Source organism: Dryobates pubescens, chromosome Z (genome assembly GCF_014839835.1).
Source record: "Dryobates pubescens isolate bDryPub1 chromosome Z, bDryPub1.pri, whole genome shotgun sequence".
NCBI lineage: Eukaryota > Metazoa > Chordata > Aves > Piciformes > Picidae > Dryobates > Dryobates pubescens.
In genome coordinates, this window is record NC_071657.1 from 62,519,168 (window position 1) to 62,544,313 (window position 25,146).

A 25,146-nucleotide genomic window follows, 5' to 3' on the forward strand; every position below is an offset into this window, starting at 1 on the left:
CTCTAACACGTACACAAACATAAGATCGTAAAGAGATGGGGTTTTTCCTGCTTTCATTGCTTTTAAAACATAGAAATTACATCTACTTTCACATGGGAACACTAGCCATTTTGAATCATCAGAATCACACAGTACTTCTGTTGCTTTTTATGGTATCTAACCTTTTTTGTTATTGCTAAGAGCTACAACTTTTGGCTGGTTTATGGAAGTTTCTATCAGTGGTGGTCGCATTTCAGCCATTTTCATCTCTTCATCAGAGGAGAGTTCTTCTGACTCCTGCTAAAAGAAAAACAGCTTTATGTTGTGCATTTTATAAAGAATGGATTAAGGTGAAGTGAATGCTAAGTTGTCACCCAGTGAACAACAAGGTGGGGGAAATCAGACCAACCAAGAAACATGACACAGGCAAGACAGATCACCTATAAAGGACATTTTTAGTGCAAGTAAACTGAATTTCATAATATTTGCCACTGAATTATCTGTAAGAAGCAGTACATCCGGACTCACATTGTCACTGATGAACACAATGGGAGCAACACTCAAACTGGAAACATCATCTGAAAAAATCTACTTGGATCAACCAGGTGCAGCCTTTCTTCCATCATTGGAGAGAACCTCCAATTGATTTCAAGTCAGAAAGTTATCACTGAACCAGCAAATACCCCAGAATAAATAACTGGATATTGTTTTTGCAGAAGTGACCTCAAATTGAAACAGCTATAGACTAGCATGACCAAGACAATTATAAGAATGGAGAGCTCTGCCATGGGAAAAGACTGAATGAGCTTGACTTGCCTACTCCAGCAAAAAAACAGCAAGTGTAGCTTTGGTTCCTATATTTAAAATGAGACTGGGTGTAAATTCCAAGAGGAAGAGAAGTTAAATATCTTCAAGAGCAATAGCACAGGAATAAAGTGATGATGAATATATTTAAACTAGAAATTGCTGGTTCCCAGCTATTGAATGGAGATCAGTGCACTTAAATAGGTTAACTGGCAAAACTGCTGCAAGAACAGCCATGTGACTGATTCAGTATCCCACTGCCAGCATTATATTCCTATCATCTTCAAAAGACTGATTATTTCCTGTTATATTTTGAAAGAAAAGCACCCCCTCCTTCTCTAACGTAGAAATGTCTTTCTAGTAAACATGCTCCCCATTACAAATGTTGCAGACTACCAAAACAGTCTATCAACATTCATTTTTTCTTACAAGTTTCAGAACATTTAACACGAGGAACTTACTGGAGTACCACCTTCCCCATGACACTAACAACTTCTAGTTATTCGGACTGCAAGGAGAAACCCGACTGAGATGTAACAAACAATCTGACAAAAAAGCCACCCCACCCCCTGCCAAACAAACCAAGAAACAATCTGTTTTTCTCTGCAGTCAGAACTCTGCCACGTTGCTTTTCCTCTTGGATGTGACACACAAGTGCAATAATTATTGAAATAAAAAATTCACACATGAAAGTTTAGATATCTGCATTCAAATGCAACAGAGATATAACATTATTACATGAAGTAAGGACTTCACTATCCCTGACCTAACTACACACTGCTACCTCATTTACTTGTTAGTACACAGCCAGCTAGAAAGAATTGTTGCCACTATTGTCAGACAGCTGATATGATTATCTAAAATAATGTTTTAAACTGAAGAAAAATGTCAAAACAAATATTATCAGAACGTATACAGAAGCAGTAACATGCTAGTAAGGAAAAAGCCAGCAACATTGCTTGCCGCAACGTCACTTGAGCAAAAGTAAGGTACATGCATGTTCCACGGCTTACACAACACAGGCCAAAATAATCTGCTTGTGAAACTATGGGAAAAAAGCATTTTACAGGTTGTGACTGACAACTGACTGAAGTGCCATGTTCCAGATTTATCACAAATCTGAAACAATCTCTATGAAAAAAATACATAGTGTTTGTCGGAGAGATCTACGAGTTTAGAAGTTTAAAATCTTTGACATTTACTAAGATAACGATTCATACTCAAGACATCTCACTAACAAACACAGAGGAATAGACATATTTAAACGCACCTTTCATTTTTCATTTGAAATGAATGTGCATAGTCATTTGGATAGACAAGTTTTGATTGCTCCCATGAATCAGGTATTTTGTCATTTCAGTGATAATTATTTAACAAAGAACTGACAACCAAGCAAAACCTGGAAAATTTGAAGTCTTTTCACAGTTTGATACTTACGTCAACTTCTAATTAAGTTTGCTTTATTCTTCTTTAAGTGAACGTATCTTTCATTGTGAACTTTTTATTAGCTACCTCAACTTTAAGTTAATAGAATCTGAAGTGAGAAGAATACTGTATTACCAACCATCTGTACTCACAGCACTTATGGACAGTAATTTTCTCTTATTGTAAAACACAATTTTTCATCTCCCAGAGTAGCAAATTCAATATAACACCAGCACAATTTTTTTACTGCTGTGATGTTCATCACAATGCCATACCTCAAGCATGTCTTCATGGTTGACAAGTGTTTTTGCATTCTGCAAGGTTTTAACAACTGTGGTCATCTCTGAATTTGTAGTGCTGTGCTCAGCTTCTGGTTCAGTAGTCTTCTGCACAGAGCCTCCTGATGAATATTGCTTTCTCTCATCTGCTTTGTTCTTTATTGTAGCAGCTTCTGAAGTCTACAGGATTATGAGCAATAGCACAAAAAACATCTGAAATATTTTCAATTAATACTATTTCAATTCCATAGTTTGCAAAAAAATTAGCTGATCTTTGAAATCATAAATTAACTAGGTATGAAATGCAGAGAAATGTCTGCAGATTACTGAGTTACGGTTCCTACCCTTTACCACTCATTTTGATTCTCTTCCTTATTGGAGTCAATTTGTAAGGCTACTTTTCCAGTTAAATTAAAAATGAAACAAACAATATAAAAAAAAAAAAAGGCCAAGAGATTCTATAATGACATATCCACACTAAACAGTAGTCCTACCATCTATCATGCTACATCAGCCTGTTGGAGACTCCTAACTCCTGTGCTAACTTGCTATGATTCCCTTTCAAACTCATGTAACACGTCTAGTCACAAGGGCAGCAGTTAGATCCCTAAAGATTATTCTGAGTTTCATTGTGAAGTTATCTGGTGGATAAAAGAGGATCAGAGCACGACAGAAAGCATAGCACACAGCTCCTTAACACATACATGGTTTGTAGCTGCCCAAGAATCGTCACATCCCTTGTTCAGTGTCAGAGGAATATTATTACTGAAAGCCAAGCATTTATTATAAACTTCTTTGGTTTGTAAAAAGGTAAATTTTGTTCTTTAATCTTAAAATTATTCTTGCTAAAGCATTAGTGGGGAGGGAGAAAAGAATTAAAAGGAATCAGTGACACTAGATCTTTGGAATTTCTTGCAAAATCAGTAGACAATATTATCTCTAACCTTTACCCCCACATCTTTCACAGAAACTGTCTGGCCTTCTCGTTTGGACTCCTTGGCAATATCTTCAGTAGACTCTTCATCCTTTAGTCTGTGGACAATTGTCTGGACTGTTTTAACCATATTCTTTAGTTCATCAGGATATGGAGTTGGATATCTCTTCAGGTTGCCTTCCTTTATAAGAAAAAGCAGTAATATTCTACATTAAATTAAGTGCCATAATTAAAATGTCAACCTTAAAACAATTAATTAGGACAAAACATTGAGCAATCTAGGATCTCCACTTCGCTCTTCCCATTTACCTTACCTGCGCTGATACAGACTTAACTCTATAAAACCCAGAAAGTGTATCCACTGAGTGTAAGCAGGAGGACTTACGACAACTGCAGTTTACATGAAAGAAAATCTGAAGCAATCATTGTTTCTCCACTATCCCTTCTCTGTGTCATAACCAAGCCAGGTAATCTCCTAGTGATGTTCTACAATATCTTACCTCAATTATGAGTTTTTTCATTGTCTTCCACTTTAAATTTTCTAGCAAAAAAAAAAACCAACCAAAACCATTCCAAAACCCATGGAGTTTCATCCTGTTAAATTCTCTTAATTAATAAATTTAGGCATAATTTCTTAAGCAAAGTGAAATCCACAGCCAAAGTAAGGAAAATGATAGGATTCAGGCATAGGGTTAAGAGGGAGGGAAACATCAAATAATAAAAAATTCCACTAAATGCTAACCCGAGGTGGTGCCTCTCTCTCATCTTTGTCTTCATCACACTCAAATGCCACCTGAGCACGCTGTTTACGCTGTTCCTCCCACAAAGATGGATTGAAACTTTCATTATCAGATATGAACATAACTGAAAAAAAAAAAAAAAAAAAAAGAGAGACACACATTAAGAACAGGATACATTATGTAAAATAAAACTCCTCCTTTTCTTTCTCTTGGGCAAGAACAGTGTGCTTTTGTAGGCATTCTGAAACAACATGAGACTAACAGCTGCAGTAACACAAGACTAGTCAAGCTGCACTGCCACCCCTTTGTGAACTTAGTTGTATTTTCATAGTAGTAAAATTCCCATCTGCAAAGTAAAACACCTCCTCTGCATATCTGTAACCCCTGTCTTAACACTCACATTTGAAAATTTTCAGCAGAAGTGTCACCTGCAAAGTATTTTTATTCATAAATGAATACGCATATACATATGGAAATGGTGTGTCTATAAACATAGATTAAAGTTCCACAGATTTATATAGCCTGACTTCAGTGAAGTGGTCTCATTAAGCACATAAGAGCATTCACCTGCTTTCATTCAAGAAAAATTTACAAATGAGGACTAAGAATGACCTAGTGCCAAAACCCTGCATTATTACTAATCCTTAAAAAACACCTAAACTGTCTAAGACTTCAGGTAAACACATGATTTGGTAGAAGTCATACAAGTGACAGGAACTTGGCAAAATAGTTCTTGCTTAATTTTAGAAGAGATAAAAATAATCTTTTGAGTATCCACTGTCTCTAGCATGTCTCCATGCTTTCTGTTACACCAGCCAGGTTCTATTTCAACATGATAAATTGTCTAAGAAATCTGCCACCACTACCCCAGCAAACCTATATCCTTCACTAGCACTGCTAAGACTACTGATATTAACTACGTTTTTACATGGAACTAAAAACAAAATAAAAAATATAGGGCTCAACAAGTGCATTGGTATGTTACTCTGCATTTATTCAGTAAACTTAAAATGTTAACACATTTGAAAACATTCTAACAGAATTTGCTATCACTGAAATGGTCCCTGGCAAAAAAAAATAAAAATTAAAAAAGGTATCTACTGAATTTTAAACCTTCTGTTTGGAATGATACCTCAGAGGCCAAGTATTCTGTCAACTAAGGCCAAGTAAGCAGCCCTTTCTTTGTCTACAGAAAGAAATTTTGGCCCCCAGTTAAAAAGTTCAAATCCTGACCTTCACTGAATGTCCAAATAGTTTTATAATTTTCACACTATGTCAGAGGTAGTGCAGATGCATTCTCTGCATCAGAAGGCACTAAAAGCGGTACATGATTTACTGCTTTTACTGGTATTTTTTATTATTACCCTCTCAGTGTACTAAACACTTTGTGTTATCATAGAATCATAGGATGGTCTGAGTTGGAAGGGACCTCCAAAGGTCATCTAGCCCAACCCCCTCTGCAGCCAGCAGGGCTATCCTCAACAAGATCAGGCTGTCTGGAGCCCTGTCAAGCCTCACTTGGGATACCTTCAGGGATGGGGCCCCAACCACCTCCCTGGGCAACCTGTTCCAGTATTCCACTACCCTCACAGTAAAGAACCTGTTCCTAACATCCAATCTAAATCTGCTCTTCTCTAGGTTGAAGCCATTGTCCTTCATCCTACCACTGCAGGCCTTTGTAAACAGTCTCTCTCTCTCTGTGTCTTTCTTGTAGGCCCCCTTCAGGTCTTGGAAGGCTCCTATTATGTCTCCCTGGAGTCTCCTCTTCTCCAGGCAGAACAACTCCAGCTCCCTCAGCCTGTCTTTGTAGAAGAGGTGTTCCAAGCCCCTGAACATTTTTGTGGCCCTCCTCTGGACCTGCTCTATCAGGTCTGTGTCCTTCTTATATTGAGGACTCCAGACCCGGATGCAGAATTCCAGGTTGAGGTCTCACCAGAGCAGAGCAAAGTGGCAGAATCACCTCTCTGGATCTTCTGGCTGCACTTCTCTTGATGCAGCTCAGGATGTAATTTGCCTTCTGGGCTGCAAGCACACACTGTCTGTTCATGTTCAGCTTCCCACCCATCAGCACTCCCAAGTCCTTTTCCACAGGACTGCTTTCTATCACCTCACCCCTTAGTCTGTATTGATAATGAGGATTGTTCTGGCCCATGTGCGGGACCCTGCACTCGCTCCTATTGAACCTCATGAGGTTCACCTGGGCCCACCTCTCCAGCTTGTCCAGGTCCCTCTGGATGACATCCTGTCCCTCTGGCATAATAACAGCACCACTCAACTTAGTGTCATCTAGAAATTTGCTGATGGTGCACTTGAGCTCACTGTCTATATCACTGATAAAAATATTAAACAGTACATGTCCCAGTCTCCCTGGTCTCCAACTTGTGGGCCATGAGAGCCATGAGGAGAGAAGTTGGCAGTGAAAACTGAGGCAAAAAAGTTGTTGAGAATCTCAGCCTTCTCCTTATCCGTTGTTACTAGTTCCCCACTGTTGCTCATCAGGGTGTGTACGCTGTCTTTAACCTTCCTTTTCCGATTAATCTGTGTAGAAATCTCGTTTTTCTTTACATCCTTTGCCAAGTTCAGTTGCATCTGTACCTCGGCCTTCCTGACCTCATCCCTACACAGACAGGCAACATCCTTATACTCTTCCCAGGATACCTATCCCTTCTTCCATTTCCTGTGTAGTCCCAACTTGCCCTTTAATTTGACCAGAAGGTGGTCTTTTGCCTTCCTTGCCCAATTTCTTACATGGTGATTGAGATCTCTTGAGCTCTATAGAGAGCATCCTTAAAGATCTACCAGCTCTGTTCCCCGCTCTTGTCCCTGAGGGCCGTTTCCCATGGGGTTCTATTTACTAACTCCTTGAAGACATAGAAATTTGCATTCCTAAAATTTAGAGTCCTAAGTGTGTTTCTCATGGGCTTCATACCCCTTAGGAGAGTGAACTGCACTACTGCATGATCGCTGCAGTCCAGGCTGCCTTCCACTTTGACATCCCTGATGATTTCCCTTGCATTTGTGACCAAGAGGTCCAATAATGCATTCCCTCGTGTAGGGCTGTTCATTTTTTGTCTTAAGAAGCTGTCATCTAAGCATTCCAGGAGCCTCCTGGATTGCCTACAGCTAGCTGTGCTACTTTTCCAACAGATGTCAGGGTGGTTAAAATTCCCCAGCAGGATGAATGCCTGTGATCATGATGTCTCCTCGAGCTGGAGTAAGGCGGCTTCTTCAATAGGCACTGCTTGCTGGGCAGCCTACAGTAGACTCCTACCACAAGGCTTCCTTTGTTGTCCTGATCCCTAATTCCTACCCATATGCTTTTGACCTGCTCGTGGCTGTTCTTCAGCAACAATTCTTCACACTCTATCCAACTCCTCCACCTCTCCTTCCTCTCCTGTCCATTCCGAGCAGCTTGTAGCCATTGATAGCCATACTCCAGTCATAAAACTCATCCCACCAAGTTCCCATGACTGCCACTATGTTGTAGCTTTCCTGTAGCAGGTAGCTTCCAACTCCTCCTGTTGCCCACACTGCATGCATTAGTGTAGAGGCACTTCCAGGCTGCACCTTCTTAGAGGAGCACCCCATTGTTCCCCCAAGTTGTTTCATGGGCCCTGGCTGAGCTCTGTAAGACCTTGCCTTTGCTGCAGTATTCACAGCATGCTTCAGGGCAACGGGTTGAAGGCCTTTACTATCACTATTATGGAATAGCAAATGTTTCCACTTGTCAGCTTTCAACTATTTCCATTGATATATGCCCTTCCTCCATTTATGTTAAAGCAGCATAAGCTTTTTCCTCTTGCCTGCAGGGAAAAGACAGTGAAGAAATATTTAACTATTTCACTAACTCCTGATGTAGTTACTCATGGAATGTTACTTATTTCCCTAACTATTTCAAAAGTGTGCAGGAATAACTTTCTGGAAGATGCTAATATTTTGGGCTTAACCTGCTATAAAATAGTTCAAACTAAACTTGAGAAATACACATTTTTTTCTGGACTGTTTTTTTTTTTCTTTTAAAACAAAATGGAATGCTATGCTCTTTCAAAAAAATCTCTGCTCAGATATGGAGGAAATATTTTGTCTAGCATTCTGTTAAAACAGTTAGGCTGAAGCAGGTGAAGAGAGTTTTACCCCAAACCATTAAGTGCTCTGCTTCAATGAAACAGGGTGTAACACTGGGAACTGACAATGATGACAGAAAGTGCAGCTGTCAGTCCATTCCTCACCTTGCTCACTGAAACAGTTCCACTTAGAATTTACAAAAATTTAGATCACGTGAAATTTCTGTTCTTATGCTTTAGTTGTAGATATTAATCATGTACAAGTTTACTTTAAGCTTATATTTAAGTATTAGCTAGTGAAAATCCCATTAACTGGAGAGTCTTGCCATTACCATTTTCCAAAGTGAGCATTCTGACAGGACATTTCAGAAATTCTTACCATCCTCAGTCCTTGGTTGCTGGGGAAACATGTAATTAGTAAGCACTGTTTTCTGTGTGTCAAGGTCAGCTTCTTTTTGAAGAGGGATAAGTGGTTTAGACTAGGAAGAAAATGAAAGAATGATATGTTACGAGAATATATTTTAAAAGTAAATATGATCTACATATTGCAGAGCATGACTGTCCCATTACTCTGAAGATTAATCTGCTTTGCATATTAAACCATTTGTCCTCTGAATAATTTTCATTAAATGAATTTATTAATGTCTGTCTTTTGATGACTGGCTTTGACTGAGAACTGAAACTCCCTAACAGCTTTAAGAGAAAAAAGAAAAACAAACACTGGATAGTAAAAAAAAGACAAACACCCACCCAGTTTCTTGTGAGGACTTAAAATCATCCCAAAGCAGACTGATTGAGAATGTGCATTTAAAGCTGCAAACAACCACATAAGGAAAAAAAATACTGTACTTGATATCCTCCAACCCTTACAAAAAGGGCGGGGGGGTTCTTTAAACTAGTGTATTCATAAAAGTGCTTTCATTGTTCTACCTCCACTGCTAGCGGTTTTCTGGCAGCCCTCTATACCTTACAGCCATTCAGGAAATTAGCATAGTACAGAGGGTTTCAATAGAGCAAAAATAGAAGCCACAAGCACAAGTTACACTTTAATAGCTTGAAACTTGGGCAGTCACAGAGTTCAAAAGGTGTGATAAGAAACCTAGCTTAAAAAAACAAAAAAAGGCATGCTTAAGTTTCCCCAATGGTACATCTGTGGAAGAAACAGCATGCTACACATTAACATACTAGCTTGTCAAGCACTAACTCTCCTGTGTAAATAAGCCTGAATTAAGAAAAAAACAAAACAAAAATTAGGAAAGAAAAAAAAAGCAGTGTCTGTTAAATTGCATTTCCTAACAGCACAGAACTTTGCTGGAAGTATGAAAGTCTCCAAAGACAGGTTAGCTCAGTGTTGTTTATTTCAGAACTGACACAATAATATCAAGTATTGATGTACACATGCAGTAGCAGGTCTCATCATTTAACAAATGTGAAATGCAGACAGCTCTCTAATTGTCAATTCCATTACAAACAAAATCAACAATCATCTATTTTTAATTTTTCAATCACCTGATTGTCTGACAGCCACATAGCAGTAAGCTGTTGCAGTTTTGTAAACGTAAATGGCAAATTCTTCAATCTGTAAATTACAACAAGAATTTGTGTAAGTACATTTAGCAATACTGTTAAGACTGTTAAGAAATTATCCCACATTAGCCTGTAAAACATTTTAAAGGTATATTTACACATCTAACTAAATGAGTAACTATTGACAATTGAAAGGCAAAGCATTTAATTTAGATGTGAAGCTACATATGGAATTAAAAAAACCCCAGACAATCAAACATAACCCCCCATATTTCTGCTCCATTTGGCAAGGAGATTAAAAAAATAACAGTATAACTTGAGGTTAACTCAGGACAATGACTACAATACAATTTTGGTAACAATTAAACTGAATTAATTTGAATCCTCAGCATTTTATCTTTCAATATATACACATGCCAATTAGGAAAAAAAGCACTGCACTTGAAAATCATTATTCCCACAGATACGTGTGTGGGAAAGGGGATGCCGTGAAAATGCCTTTGGCATTAATGGATAAATCAAGCTACAGGTGGAGTATGTGGAAGCTGGATTGGCAAAACAGGAGGGAGCAAGCTCACTCAACACTTATATCTCCCAATTAATTTCTATTCTACAAACTGCCAATTCCCAAGTAAGAAATGTTTTGTCAGTTTTTAATGACTAGCTGTAATGAAACACAGCTCTCTTTTCTCCCTCTCCCAGTGCACTCAAATGTTTTACACCATACTGTTTTGTGTCCTCCATACTCAGTTCAGAAAGGTATTAAGCTTTGAATTAATTCCCCAGAAAAATACATGCTAACAATCATGAATGTGCTTCAATGCACATGCCATGTGCCAAGTCATTAAAATAAAGATGGTTTAATACAATGGAACTGGAAGATCCAGAAAGCAGCAACAACACATTAAATACATGCCTTTCAGTTAGCTTCTAAGCTGTGTGTGAGGTAAGGAAATATAGCATAACATACCCAAAACAATACCTCTAAATGATAGCATTTTGTACAAATTTCACTTGAATAAATGTGTTCACAAACCTATTGTCACTCAAATTGATGACTTTTAATTTTTGCATATCACCCATTTCTTCAGGGAGATATTCGAGTTTATTAGAATGCAGAAACAACACTGTTACATGCTTCCAGTTTCCAATCTGGAAAAAATCCAAAGAATTAATTCATTTTCACAACACTAAATGTGCAAATTTTTATTGTTTTTAAAACAATTAGTACTATAGCTATTTTTGCCTGCATAGCATAATTACAGTATCACAGTATCACAGTATTTATTCTAACATATTAAGCATTTAGTTTCAATACACTAGGAAGAAATTTCAACTTCTTGCTTAATTAAAAAAACAAAACAGAATGTTATTTGAAAACTTTTGTATTTGTATGCACATCCTCCTCTAACAACATACACAAACAAATTCTACTCAAGAATCATTTTGTTATCCAGTTGTACAGACTACATAAAGCAAAAATTCCTTTTCAGCTCTGTAATTAAACACATACCTCTGATGGCAGCTGTGTTAAAAAATTATGATCTGCAGCAAATGTCCGTATATTAGAGAGCTGCCCGACAGATGAAGGCAACGTTTCAATCTCATTGAAACTACAGTCCAGTTCCTCTAGTGATACTAACCTGCAAAAATCCCCAGAACAATTATACAGCTTAAACTCATCTAACACTGAGTATTTTAATTAATGATATCAATGAAACTATCAATTACAAATACCACATTCAGTTAAAAAAAATCCACTCTGCAATCCAAGACAACTGAAGTCCAAACATGTTTTGATTTTGTTTGTTGGTTGATTGTGAGGGGTTTTTTGTTGTTCATTTTGCCCTTTTTGGGGGGGAGTGGGAATTGTGTTTGCTTTTTAGATCTTTAGACTGTCCTCATAAAAGCATGCTTAGTGAGAACAGGTGTTCGTGTACTACATGGAAATGTGCTAGTGCAAATCACAGGAAACATTCAGAATGGGACAGATCATGGCCAAAAAAGAAGTTGAGTGCAGTTTCTGAACAAGAAAACAATTTCAAGGGTTAGAGACAATGAATCTAACAATCTGGCAATGAACAAGTATTTTATAAATTCTGACAATAAAAGATAACCTATATTAATTATAACATGAGAAAAGGAACAAACACCCTGCATTTGTAAAGCATTTAATTTTGAAGTGGTTTTTGCTATCATTTGCAAGTTTTAAAGTAAATTGCTGAACACAATATGTTCAGCCAGTCAGGACTGGTGTTGTCCAGGGCTCAGTATTTGGGCCAGTTCTCCTTAATATCTTGATCAGTGATCTGGATAAGGAGATTGAGTGCCCCCTCAGTAAGCTTGCAGATGACAATAAGCTGGGAGGGAGAACTGATCTGCTGGAGGGTAGAAAGGCTCTACAGAAGGACCTGGATAGACGGGCTGAGGCCAATGTTATGAGATCACAAAGTCAGAGAAACTTAGGGGTTGGAAGGGACCTCCAGAAATCATCAAATCCAGACCCCAGTCACCAAAGCAGGATCACTTAGGGTAGTCCACACAGGAATGCATCCAGGTGGGTTTTGAAAGTCTCCAGAGAAGGAGGCTCCACAACCTCTCTGGGCAGCCTGTTCTAGTGTACTATCACCCTCACTGTAAAGAAGTTTCTCCTCGAGTTGAGGTGAAATCTTCTATGCTTAAGTTTGTATCCATTGTTCCTTTCCTTATTACTGTGCACCACTGAAAAGAGATTGGCCCTCTCCACCCACCCTTCAGATATTTATAGACACTGATCAGGTCCTCTCCCAGTCTTCCCTTCTCAAGACTGAACAGCCCCAGGTCTTTCAGTCTCTCTTCACAGGGAAGGTGCTGAAGTCCCCTAATCACCCTTGTGGCTCTCCATTGGATTCTTTCCATCAGGTTCCTGTCTTTCTTGAACTGGGGAGCCCAAAAACTGGACACAGTGTTCCAGGTGTAGTCTCACCAGGGCAGAGTAGAGGGTGAAGGGTCTGGAGAACAGGTCTTATGGTAAGTAGCTGAGGGAACTGAATTTGTTTAGTCTGGAGAAAAGAAGGCTGAGGAGAGACATTCTTGCTCTCTACAACTACCTGAAAGGAGGTTGTGGTGACATGGGTGGCAGTCTTTTCTCCCTAGTTACAAATAATAAGGCAACAGGAAATGGCCTTGGGTTGTATGAGGGGAGGTTTGATTGGGTGTTAAAAGAAACTTCTTCACTGAAAGGGTTACTAAACACTGCAACAGTTTCCCCAGAGAGATGGTTGAATCCCCATGCTTGAAGTATTTAAAAAACACACAGATGTAGCACTATGAGTATCATGGGTTTGCACCAGACTTTACGATACAGTTAGATAATGGTTTGATTTGATCTTGAAGGTCCTATCCAGCCTGAATTATTCTATGGACACCAAGTTTAAAAAAAAACAACAACAAACCAAACATTAAAAACCTCCTGCTGAAAAGCTGAATATTCTTTTGTTAACATATATGCTGCAAAATAGAAGTAAAATATGAAGGCATTTGCTTTCAGTTTTCTTAAGACATTAAAATGCAGAAGAAATTAACTTAAGTAGGTAAAAAAAGATGCAAAAGGAGTTGTTACAGAAAAGTGTGCATAAAAGCAATTCAACCTGGCATTCAGGTGAAATACATACCCTCCTATGGAGTCAGGCAGATAAATCAACTGGTTTTCATCAATTTTAAGGGTTGTTACCTTCTTCAGGGAACCTGTAATAAAATGGAAAAGTGAATAAAAAAAACCAACACTTGAGTTTCATTGACCATAAACTAAAATTCAGGGGGAAGAAAGAGCATGGGCAAAACTCCACATCTTCTGTATTCTCTGACATACCTATAGGGCTACATAAAGAAATAAGCCAGTCATAGGTCAGAAAAGAAAAAAAACAAAAAAGCTTCTTTTTACTTTGTTATCAGTTTCTTTACTCTGTTATCATCAGTTTCTTAGCCATTTATAATATAGTGTATGAAGTCCAGAATATTCCAATACAAATATAAATTTTATTATTCACCTATTGTCATGGTAGGGCCAAACGGCCCAGCACAAACCCAGACAGACACTAAGGTGTGTAGATATGGTCTCCCTCTCCCCCCTCCTTCCCACAGAAAGCCAGGGTAACACAGCAAAAGGAACAAAGGCGACAGGACCATGCATGTCTGGTAAACAACTCTGTATCTGTGGTAAGGGTATGTGTTCTGGCCACAGCCTGGCAGAACCCTTTCCCATTGGGTAACTATGTGCTGGTATCAGTGCTCTATTGGTCCAATCAGTCTCGGGTAAGATTTATATACAGGCTGATTTCTAGTTGCCTGTGCCTTGCTCAAGCCTTGCTTAGCCTTGCATGCTTGAACCTGCTTGGACCTTGTCTAGCTTGAAACTGCCTCAAGTTGCATAGCCTCAAGTTGCCTGGTCCAGCACCTGAGATAAAGCCACGAGCATACAAACTGCAAGCTGCAAGAGAAGCCACAAGCTTAAGACTTGGAGCCAAGCCTGCTTCTCCTTGCAACCAAGATTTTGCCATGCCTCAGTTTCCCCAGGACAAAGCAAGCGCCCATCGCAATAGCATCATTAACAGCCCATTGTCTGCTGAAGCCAGACCAGCCATCAAAGACCACGAAGCATTCACAGTATCACAGTATCACCAAGGTTGGAAGAGACCTCAAAGATCATTGAGTCCAACCTGTCATCACAGACCTCATGACTAGACCATGGCACCAAGTGCCATGTCCAATCCCCTCTTGAACACCTCCAGGGATGGTGACTCCACCACCTCCCTGGGCAGCACATTCCAATGATGAACGACTCGCTCGGTGAAAAACTTTCTCCTCACCTTGAGCCTAAACTCCCCCTGGTGCAGCTTGAGACTGTGTCCCCCTGTTCTGGTGCTGGTTGCTAGAGAGAAGAGAGCAACCAGCCATGCCTGCCACATGAGTGTCCCAAAGCCTCTAATACACAGCAGCAGCACTCCCTACCTGGGTACAACCAGCTGTGAGTAACTAATTCACTGCCCTTTTGGCATAACGGTTCTTGTTGAGTCTCCCCACCCTGCCTCGTGGTCAAGCGCCACTTCGCTCCCGGGGTATTCTCTTTCTGTTACATTCCTCCTGGTTTGCATGAAAGAGTTAAATTGCTATGGTTGCCCAAATACTGTACATTCCCATGGTAAGTATAGTCTAACTGTACATTGAACCTTTTGATAAGTTTGGCAATTTTCATATTAATAAAAGGTTATTAATATGTTTATCAATATTGTCATATCATTTATAAATAAAGGAAATTATATACCCTTCTCAACACCTATACATTACAGCTTTATCCAAAAACTTTTGATCAGTCTAAACTTAGATCTAAAATGCCATTTGCCTTTTCAATTACTGTAAACTACAAGCTTTTTAAAAACATGAATTAATTGAAAATACAAACCAATAGACTCTGGCAGCTGCTGAAGTGAATTACTGGATAGCAATAGGTCTTGGAGGCTTTCACAATCTGAAATACCTTCTTCAACTACTTCAATGTTGTTTTTAGAAACATCCAAGTAGGTCAGTTGCTTCAAAGTGCCTATAAACTAAAAGCAAGGGAAAATAATTTATTCTAGAAAGTTCAAACAAAAAAATCCAGCAGATTTGACAAGTCTCTCAAGTGTAATGCCAGAGAAAGAGAAAACCTTTATAGTGCTGAAATACAATTGTATGCAAAAACCTGAGTTATATAATGAAATATTTTGTGCAGATATGCACAAGTTATTCAGCCAGAAATTCAACAGTTTGATCAGTTATCCTGAATGAAGTAACTGAAGCTTTAGAACAGACCTCAGACACAGACAGATTACCTAAGGATATCACCAGGTTCCAGAGAAGTCTTTTAATGTCTTTTGTGTAAAAGTTTATCCTACCTCTAACCAACAACAATCGATCTCTAATTGCAGTAAACTGAATAAAGAAGCTAAAATACAAGTTTATATCACCTTTTCACATGAACCAATAATAAGTTTGATGGTTTGTGCACAATACCAAAATTTTCACAGACATGATGCAATCACTTTCACAAACATAGTTTTACTTTTACCATAAAGTACAATTGTTTAATACATTCAGTGAACTATTCATGGAAGAATCAGCTGAAGGAAAGACAGTAGGGAAGATTACTGATCAGGCAAAAAAGTCTAATGTCAGCAGTGTGCTAGTAATTTTAAGTGTGACCAACAGGCCAACTGCTTCTCAAATTTCAAATCCTTGTTTGCTATTTTAGTAGGACATAAGCACAGGTTCACAAGTATTGCAGTAACACCTCAGCCTGGACCCCACATAATACTAAGAGATGTCAGCACCCCAGACAAAGTCAATGGAATATCTTCATGGGAGCTGGCTGCTCTCCCTGTATATATGGCACCTGAACAGGTATCACTTGCTTTACAGCTGTGATCAGTAAAAATTCACACAACATGCTGTGTAAGAAAGTAACTTCTTTTTTGGAAGGACCAGTCAACTCAAAATTCAGTCAAGGATTGGATCTAGGACTTTGACCTTTTTCCTGAATTGGAAAAATATTTTTACGTGAGGGGTATATAGCTTTCAAATGTGATCATGATCAGTGAAAAATCCTAAGTTAAACATTTATGTGGCACTTAGCCTCTTGGCTTTAAGTAACATAACAAATTTACCATATACAATTGCTGACAAGGCAAATGACAGTCTATATTAAAATATAAAATGTTTAATGCAGTAAGGGAACTTACCCCCGGAATAAGTGTTAGTCTATTACCATCCATCCAAAATTCCTTTAACCCACTCAGTTGTTCAAGTACTTCAGGCTGCAAAAGTAAGCAATTTTTAAAAAACTTCATATTAAAAACAGTGAAAGGCAAAATCAACTTCAGAGATTAATCTATTCATATTATAACTGTTATATACAGGTTTTTTTCACTAGATCAAACTCTGGTAATTCACTTTTTGAAATGCAAATATATACTAGATACACAAAAATCTTTTAAGCACTAAATCCTTACAGAAAGTGTTGGTTTCAGGTTTGTTGTGGATTTTTTTTTTTCAGGGAAAGTACTACTTTTCAACTGGAGCACACAATAAATAAAGGTTATGGATATAGTTTCCTCCTTCATGAAGGAGGTCTAAAAACTCAAATTCCATCAATTCAGAAGAAGAGTTTTTCAAAAACCAGAGTTATTTTGTGGATTTAGGGAAAACAGAATCAAATTTTAATTTTCTAGCAACAAAGTGTACATCTGCATGATACAAGCAAACAATTTGTAAAGTGAGCTGTAGGACTGTGCTTCCACTACTACTCATCAGAACAATATTGCTAGGGAAAGACCACTTTGTGGTCAACATCCAGGTTGCACGTGCTCTCTTATTAAAACGTCCTTCTTGAGAAAGTAATACAAAACAGGTGCTACTGCACCTTTACAGCTGCAACCACATTCAGTGAAACACAAAACTAAAATTTTGTTACACTGTAAATATATATAGAATTCCTGCACAAGCTGCAGTCCCAACCCCCAGTAATTTTCCAAAAGAAAAATCTTAACTGAAGACTACCTTTCCAACACATCTTTATAAAAAATAAATTTAAAAAAATTAATTAAATAGCCATTTCAAATTTTGTGTGCTTTTACCAGAAGAACTTAATAAGTTACAGCAGTTGAGTCCTACAGCTAAAAGGCTGGGAAAGATGAAGCATAATGGGTAGGTTTTAGCCTATACTTAAGTTTCTGGCTGCAATAGCTTAATGTGCCTGGAGCCATTATTTTAATGCTCCCACACAAATAACTACTATGCAATGATAGCAGTAATGGCCATGGGTAGACGTGTAAGAACACTAATGAACAATTACTTCCCTATCAGCCAAATCATACAAATAAGCAAGGGTTCTGCTAGCTCTGCATGATCTACTGGTGGCACACAAGAGCTGACTTTATGATATGGCATTCCAGTATGTTCCACTATAGTCCTATTCCAGTTCTTTTATCCAAAAAGAGTACGTGCAGAACCAGAGAGATGCTAAGTGATTGCAAATTTTGGAGTCCTCACGACAAGACAGACAGTGAGGTGCTGGAGTAGGTCCAGATAAAGACAACAAAGCTGGTGAAGGGTCTGAAGAAAAGTCTTATGAGAAGTGGCTGCAGGAACTGGGGTTGCTTAATCCAGAGAAAAGGAGGTTGTGGGGAAACCTTCTTGCTCTCTATACAAGTGTCTGAAGGGGGGTTGTAATGAGGTGTCAGCCTCTTCTCCCTTGTAACAAGTAATAGGGAAAGAGGAAATGGCCTTTATTTGCAACATGGGAGGTTTAGATTGGATATTAGAAGAAACTTTGTCATTGAAAGGGTTATCAAACACTCTGCAGAGTGGTGGCTGAATCACCATCCTTGCCGGTGTTTAAAAGATGCTTAGATTTGATGCTAAGGGACATGGTTTAGCACCAGACTTGGTAGAGTTTTACATTATTAAAGTGATCTATGCTGAAGGAAAAACCTCAGCACCTCTACTTTAAGTACTATTTTGAACAATATTCAAACGTAAAATCAGTATAGCTTCCCCTGGATCTAAACAAGTTGTAGACAATACTAAAAGTGTCTTATCCACAGCATATACAGAACTTCCAAAATTAAATGCATGATCACAATTAAGTTACTACAGGCCAAACAACTATGCTTGTAATTCAAATGCATATAACCATTATGCATTATTTCAAATGGAGGAAAAAACATACTCCTGTACATCAGAATATGCACATAGTTTTTTAACAGGCACCATAAAGTAGTATGAGATATACACAATATTTGCTGGGCATTAGAATTCTTAAGCTTATGTTTACATTCTCATATTGATTAAAAACAAATTAAAGATTAAAAGATAAAACCTCTGTTAGTAAGGCAAAACTCACCACTTCTGTGAATTCGTTACTTCCCAAGTCCAGTCTCTCCAGCTGAGTCAGTCTGGACATGGTTCTGCACAGGAAGGGGATTAGTGAGGAATTAGATTTGAGAAAATACCAATTAGATTCTATCTTCCTGTATTCATACTAGCATACTGTTTTAACCAGTATTAAGTAGCAATGCTGTTCTGCAAGTAGACTGATACCTAAATGAGGTAATTTTCACATACTGTTCAACCAGGCCTGTATTAGTGATCACACTGACTTTCACACAAGGAATATAATGAAGCTCATCTAGCTCATCTATTGATTAGTTTACAAAACCTAAAGACTAGAGTAATCCTTATGATAAAGAGTACAATGAAGTTACTTTTAATTTGAGTGCTTCAGCTTTTCACCAACAGTCACAATAAGTGTGCTCGCCAGCTAAAGACTTGTCAGCTACATGTCTTCCTCTCAAGGAAAGGCCACTGCCTAAATCCAGCTAAAACAGATAAAGCCACTGATGAATCTCAGTAACCAACACCTTTCTCCCTCTCCAGGATGCTGACAAAGTTGCTTCCACATGATATGGCCTGGAATCCTAATAATTTCTCTAGTCCTACAACAAATCAAATTACTGAATTGGATTTTGTGACACATCAACACTCTTTAAGCCTCACGGCAAAGATTAAAACAATGGCTGAACTGACATAAAATCAATTCTTTCAAGCTGTGTTTTGGAAACATTTTTGCTCTAAGTTTACTATGGGGACCCCACAAAGATTACCTACACATATTCTACACATTTTGTAATCCAGACAACAGCAGTACTACTTAAATATATTTCCAAGGGGGCTGTGAATTCCTCGTATTATGTTCTGTATTTATTACTAGATTCCCACAGAACAACTAATAATACCTAAAACTTCCACATATAAACTGTGAGTACATACTATAAAATTATTTAAAAATTAAGTAAGAGCTTCTAAATAGTCTTCTATGTTATCAGAAAATATATGAACACTAATATCTTCTAATAAATCTACATGAGCACAAGATGCTCTATGCTTCAATGTTCTTCAGATACTCCACATGCTACAGTTGGTCTGAGCATACAGTTCAAAAGTCATATCCTCTTGAAAAATTTCTTATTTACTGAATGTTAATTATTAATAGTAATAATGAAATAATATCTAAAAAATTGTCTATAGAACTTATCTCCATGACATTACAATAATTATGCTGGGGACAAATGAGCAACTGTTGCAGTTTGAGCTGGGTGCCCCCCTGGTGTGTTCACTTCCTGTGTCCAGAAGTCCAGCCCAGAGGGATGGACACAGGAAATTGTGTTTATTTCCTACCATAATTCTTTGCACCACTATAAGATCCAGTGCGGGGTCTGGCACTTCCTCTTTTCTTCCTCCTCCGCCAGCCGGTAACTGGGGGAGATGTCTGCTGGCTTTGGGCCTGGCTAGGCCCAAGGCCACGGGGGGATGGGCAGTCTCAGGCCTGGCCAGCTGAGACTAGCCCAGCAGAGGGAGGGGGAAGAAGGAGCCCTGAGGGTCTCGGGTGTACCCTCAGGTGGGAATGGGATGCCTCTGGGTTTGCTTTGGGATCTTCCTTTGTCACTGCGCTTTGGGTTTTCTGTAACATTCACTGCTTTCCATTTAAACTTTCATCACTTTTGCAATTCGTTTGTCTGAGTGTTTTATTCCTGCCCGTGGCAGGGAGAGGGGGCTGCCTCTACCCAGCACAGCAACTTAGCAGAAGTAGGTAAAGACACGATCAAGACAAAAGGAGAAGATGTTTTTTGCACTGCACACAGTATATACAGGCTTTAATGGAAAGCCTTTAAGTCACATTTCCATTGTCTCAAAGAAGAATAAGAAAAAAATACATGAAAAGGCTACTTCCATAAGAATCTGAGAAACATTTACCCTTATTCTCAAGACTAACAAATAGGATGAATACCAGTAAATCAACCGTGAAAGTTAGTTTTTCCAGTTCTAATGTTCTAAAAAACTAAATACTAAAAAATTATCTAAATCCCTCCAAAATAACATGTAAGATGAAACTCTCAAAGCTTTATGAGACCATGCCAATTCTAGTGTCGTATGTTGCTAACAAGTCTTCCCCAGTGCAGCTCCCAGAAGCACGGCTGAAGGCTCAGGCTCACTTTAAGAATCTAGCACATTATTCTGCAGCCTTCAAAACTTTGTGGGCAACATCACACCATACTTTTACTGACAACTTCAATTTCAAAAGGTTTTAGATTTCTGGTTTCAAATTATGTGAGCTAGACTGTGGAAGAGTCTAGAGGGACTAAGCGAGATGGCAGTCCAAAACCCCACTGATCATCTAAATTTCAGCCTCAAACAGTAGATTAAGGGAGAAGACAGATATGTGGGATTGACTATATTAGTGTTGATAAATTATAATTTCCAAAAAAGGGGTTATTTTAATATTTTCATAGTCCTTTCATTTCAAGAGTTTAATAACAGTGCCTTGATATTTATTTTAATTGAATAATCAGCTTAAAAATAAGTACAGATTTTTACAGTGAAGAAAAAAACAAGCAGGTAACAACAAACTGAAAAATGTTCAGTCTTATGTAAGTGAATTTTTAGAAGGCTAGGATTTTTTTACTGTGGCTTGAGATGAATGGAACATTTTCTTTCAGTTCAACATAAGCTCTTCTCTTTTTATTTCAATGGTTTTATAAAGACACACAAAACCACCAACCAAACCAAAAACAGCCATGCAGACCAACACACTCTAAAGTCTGAATGTTTGGGTTTTGGTGTTGTTTTGGTTTTTGTTTTTTTCCTGATTCCTTCCTTTAATAATACCATTCAACTCTCATGCCAAACTGTTTACACAGCTAACACCACATTCACTGAATCTAAGCAGTAAAGTTCCTCTGCTCCATACTGCCAAATTACACTACACAAATTCCACTCCAGTCCAATCCAAAATCTGCGTGTTCTCTTCCAACCCTCCTACATCATTAATGACTCACAGATACCCAATGTCATCATTCTCGCCTTAATCTTCACTGTCCTACTGAAAGTAAATACTTTTAGAACAGAAATACTATTACGATTTTTTCATCAAGGGACCTGATCTTACCACTTGGAGCCAGAGTGAATATATGCCAATTTCTCTCAAGTACCTGCAAAATTAATATTATGTAACACTGATAGTGTAACAAAATTATTTTCCTGATAATGAGCCCTCTTCTTCCCTTGACAAGATGTCTGTAATCTGGCAAACACAACCGCTCAACTGTAAAACTTACACAGATTTATTTGCAAGATCAGTTACCTTCTTCTCCTCTACTGCCTGCATAATCATAGCACTTTCAGTTATTCTACAACTAATCTATTTTTGCTTTTCTGTATTGTTTATAGAATAGAATAGAATAGAATAAACCAGGTTGGAAGAGACCTTCAAGATCATTGCGTCCAACCCATCAACCAATCCAGCCCACCTAAACAACTAAACCATGCACCAAGCACCCCATCAAGTCTCCTCCTGAACACCTAAATCAATGATGGTGACTCCACCACCTACCCGGGCAGCCCATCCCAAAGGGCAATCACTCCCTCTGTTTAGAACTTCTTCCTAACATCCAGCCTAAACCTCCCCTGGCATAGCCTGAGACTGTGTCCTCTTGTTCTGGTACTGGCTGCCTGGGAGAAGAGACCAACATCCGCCTGTCTACAACCTCCCTTCAGGTAGCTGTAGAGAGCAATAAGGTCACCCCTGAGTCTCCTCCTCTCCAGGCTAAGCTCTCAGCCTCTCCTCATAGGGCTTGTGTTCCAAACCCCTCACCAACTTCATTGCCCTTCTCTGGACTCGTTCAGCACTTGCACCTTCAAACAATATGCAAGCAAAGATAATAATGTTAAAGTAGCAGGAAAATTTAGTGCTAAAGGAAGAGGAACAGAAGGCTGGGGGAAAAAAATGGACTTGATCACCAAGCTCTACCTACTTCTGTCTTTGACACAGTTTTATGTAATCCCTTACATAAACTGAAATAATTAATGTTATTGAACTTGCTGTCAAATCAATCCAATACTAAGAGATCAGGTAGTCTATACATCTCAGATTCTGATAGGTAAATAGTCAGCTTCACTAAGATTAATACTACATCTTACATCAAGTAGCATACAAGTCAAGATGTGCGTATGATAAGCAATTGACTGAATTACAGTCTCAAACAACTTGCTTCTTTCAAAAAAGGTTACTCTATTTATTGACATTTAGGCAACAGACAGAAGCTTTTTTAAAAAAATAAACAAAATAACTAACCAAACAAAATCACAACAAAAAACAACCACACACACAAAACCTTTTTATATTTCTAGTGCATCACTTCCCCCATTCTTTATCTACCTATAATATAAAAGCCTCTAGAACAGCCTCTGTGTATTTTTGCTTTCTTTTCAGTCGAAATATTTTCATTGAGCTGGTTTGCATTATAATATGGCCAGACTGCAGATAAGCCCCAAGTAAAATTTGGCACCAAGCAAGGTTGATTTAGCATGTTGGCATTAATTACCCATTTTCATTAACACTCTTTCAAGTGCTTCATGCTTCAGTGTTAAAAATTATGTGCATGTTTAATTCAGCAAGAGGTCTAGCTGATTTTGTAGAAATTTATCCATATACATTTCTGATTACAAATACATCAGAATTTGCTATAGATATGAAAATATTAAAAAGATGAGAGTGACAGGGAAAGATGGCAATATAAATGTCTTCTACAGCAAAAATATTAGCATGTACTGCTACTCCTTGTTAGCTTCAAAAAAACCCACAACCCTTTCTGTTTTCTACACCACTTACAACTTATATGTGATATGTAACTTATAGCATGTTTCTTTCAAAACACATATTTAGGTTTGGAAAATTGCAGAAGTTCAAATTTCACATCAGGTTCTGCTCTAATAAAACTGATAAAGCCAGGCCACAGACACATTTGTTGGCTAGGTCAACTGCTGCATGGTTGCCTTATCCTGAAAGGCAGATTCAGCTCTTGCATACTCTGGACACCACAAAGAATTTTTTCTCCCCAGTGTACGTCACACCTATGCAAGGTATGTTTCTAGCACCTCACTGTAGTAAGATGCATTTTGCTGTGGTTAATTTAAGCAACACTACCACCCCACTAAACCCACAAACAAACAACAAACCAAAACCAAACAAACCAAAAAAACAAAACCCAACATCACCTCAATAGCTTTGATCTCCCTTAACTGAGCCACAAGAATACCAGAAGAGAATAACAAAGGTGACAGCTCATCTTATACTGTAGAGTATTATGGAGGTGCTATAGAGAACATCTTCATGACAGCTGCTGTTCAGTTTTCCAGGGGGAAAAAAAAATTTAAAAAAATAAAATTCCCAGCAACTTCAGTAGAAGTTGGCTTAAATACATTACAGTATTTAAGCATCTCTTACCACTACAAGAGACCTCTGTAAACTACTCTTCTTTTTTTTTTTTTTTTTAAATCACATATAATTCATACTATTAGTGTTAATTACAGCAATTAAGGTCAGAGTAATTTTATAAACAAAATCTGTATTATCTCTAAGTTTTAATTACAGCTACTTTTCCTCAGTTGGGAGTAACTTAATTTACAGAGCTACTGACAAAATTACATGGCCTTTAATTTTTCCTACTGAAAATTAGTGATACGAGGAAGAGCAAGGGAGAATAGGGAGTATTTAAATCACACAAATGAGTAGAATGCTTCATACTTCTAAGATTTAAATTCATACTTTCTGATGTTATACATTTCATTGCAGATACAAGTTCTTCCATCTTTATACAGCAGGGACCACAGTACAGTATCTAGGCACACAAAAAGGGAATTCTGATAGTGCATACCCCTTAGTCATGTCTTAAAGCACATGGCACTTCAAGAAGGGACTCAGCCATGGTTGCAACCTGGACAAAAGCCACCCAAACAGAACTCCCACAAAAAACATTCTAACATTAGCTAAAGTCATTGAGAAAATTTTCTGTTGCACTTGAAGGCGTAGCAACTCACACTTCAGCCTACTGCAGCCAAGTCTTTGTTACCAAATAAGGTGGACAAAGTGAATATTCAAGCACTAACCCCTCTCCTCCTCCACCAAAACCAGTAACTCTCTTTACCAGTTTATGTTGACAAAGGAGAAGCCCTGTTACAGTACACCACAAGATACTCAAGACTCCACAGCTGGTTATTCACATGTGACTTTTAAGAACTTTCTTCCTCTCTTCACTGATGTCTTATAACTCTGTTAACATATTTAGACTTCCAAGGTCAAAGTAAAAAAATCTAGAGCATTGCTCTAGCTCATAGAAACAGCGGAGACTGCAAAACTATCAGCTTGGACTTGCTGGATGAAATAAGTGAGAGCTGCAAGGCAGGGTTTAGAAAAATCCTAGATCTTGAGACAGGTACAATTGGATTTACTGTTAAAACAAATGCAGGAAGAATTTCCTCAATTA

General features: G+C 38.2%; 1 protein-coding gene across 1 annotated transcript in view; it reads right to left on the minus strand.

Annotated features, from left to right (window-relative positions):
* ERBIN (erbb2 interacting protein) overlaps positions 1–25,146 on the minus strand; it is a 137,676-nt gene that overhangs the window by 24,747 nt on the left and 87,783 nt on the right. Inside the window, exons 9-20 of the mRNA XM_054177740.1 lie at positions 18,669–18,732; positions 16,507–16,581; positions 15,192–15,336; positions 13,405–13,477; positions 11,265–11,394; positions 10,788–10,903; positions 9,734–9,803; positions 8,604–8,703; positions 4,163–4,284; positions 3,431–3,601; positions 2,484–2,666; positions 162–276 (exon numbers count right to left, since the gene is read on the minus strand). Coding sequence (XP_054033715.1) covers positions 162–276; positions 2,484–2,666; positions 3,431–3,601; positions 4,163–4,284; positions 8,604–8,703; positions 9,734–9,803; positions 10,788–10,903; positions 11,265–11,394; positions 13,405–13,477; positions 15,192–15,336; positions 16,507–16,581; positions 18,669–18,732 — 1,364 coding nt within the window. The remainder of the gene's footprint in view (positions 1–161; positions 277–2,483; positions 2,667–3,430; positions 3,602–4,162; positions 4,285–8,603; positions 8,704–9,733; positions 9,804–10,787; positions 10,904–11,264; positions 11,395–13,404; positions 13,478–15,191; positions 15,337–16,506; positions 16,582–18,668; positions 18,733–25,146) is intronic.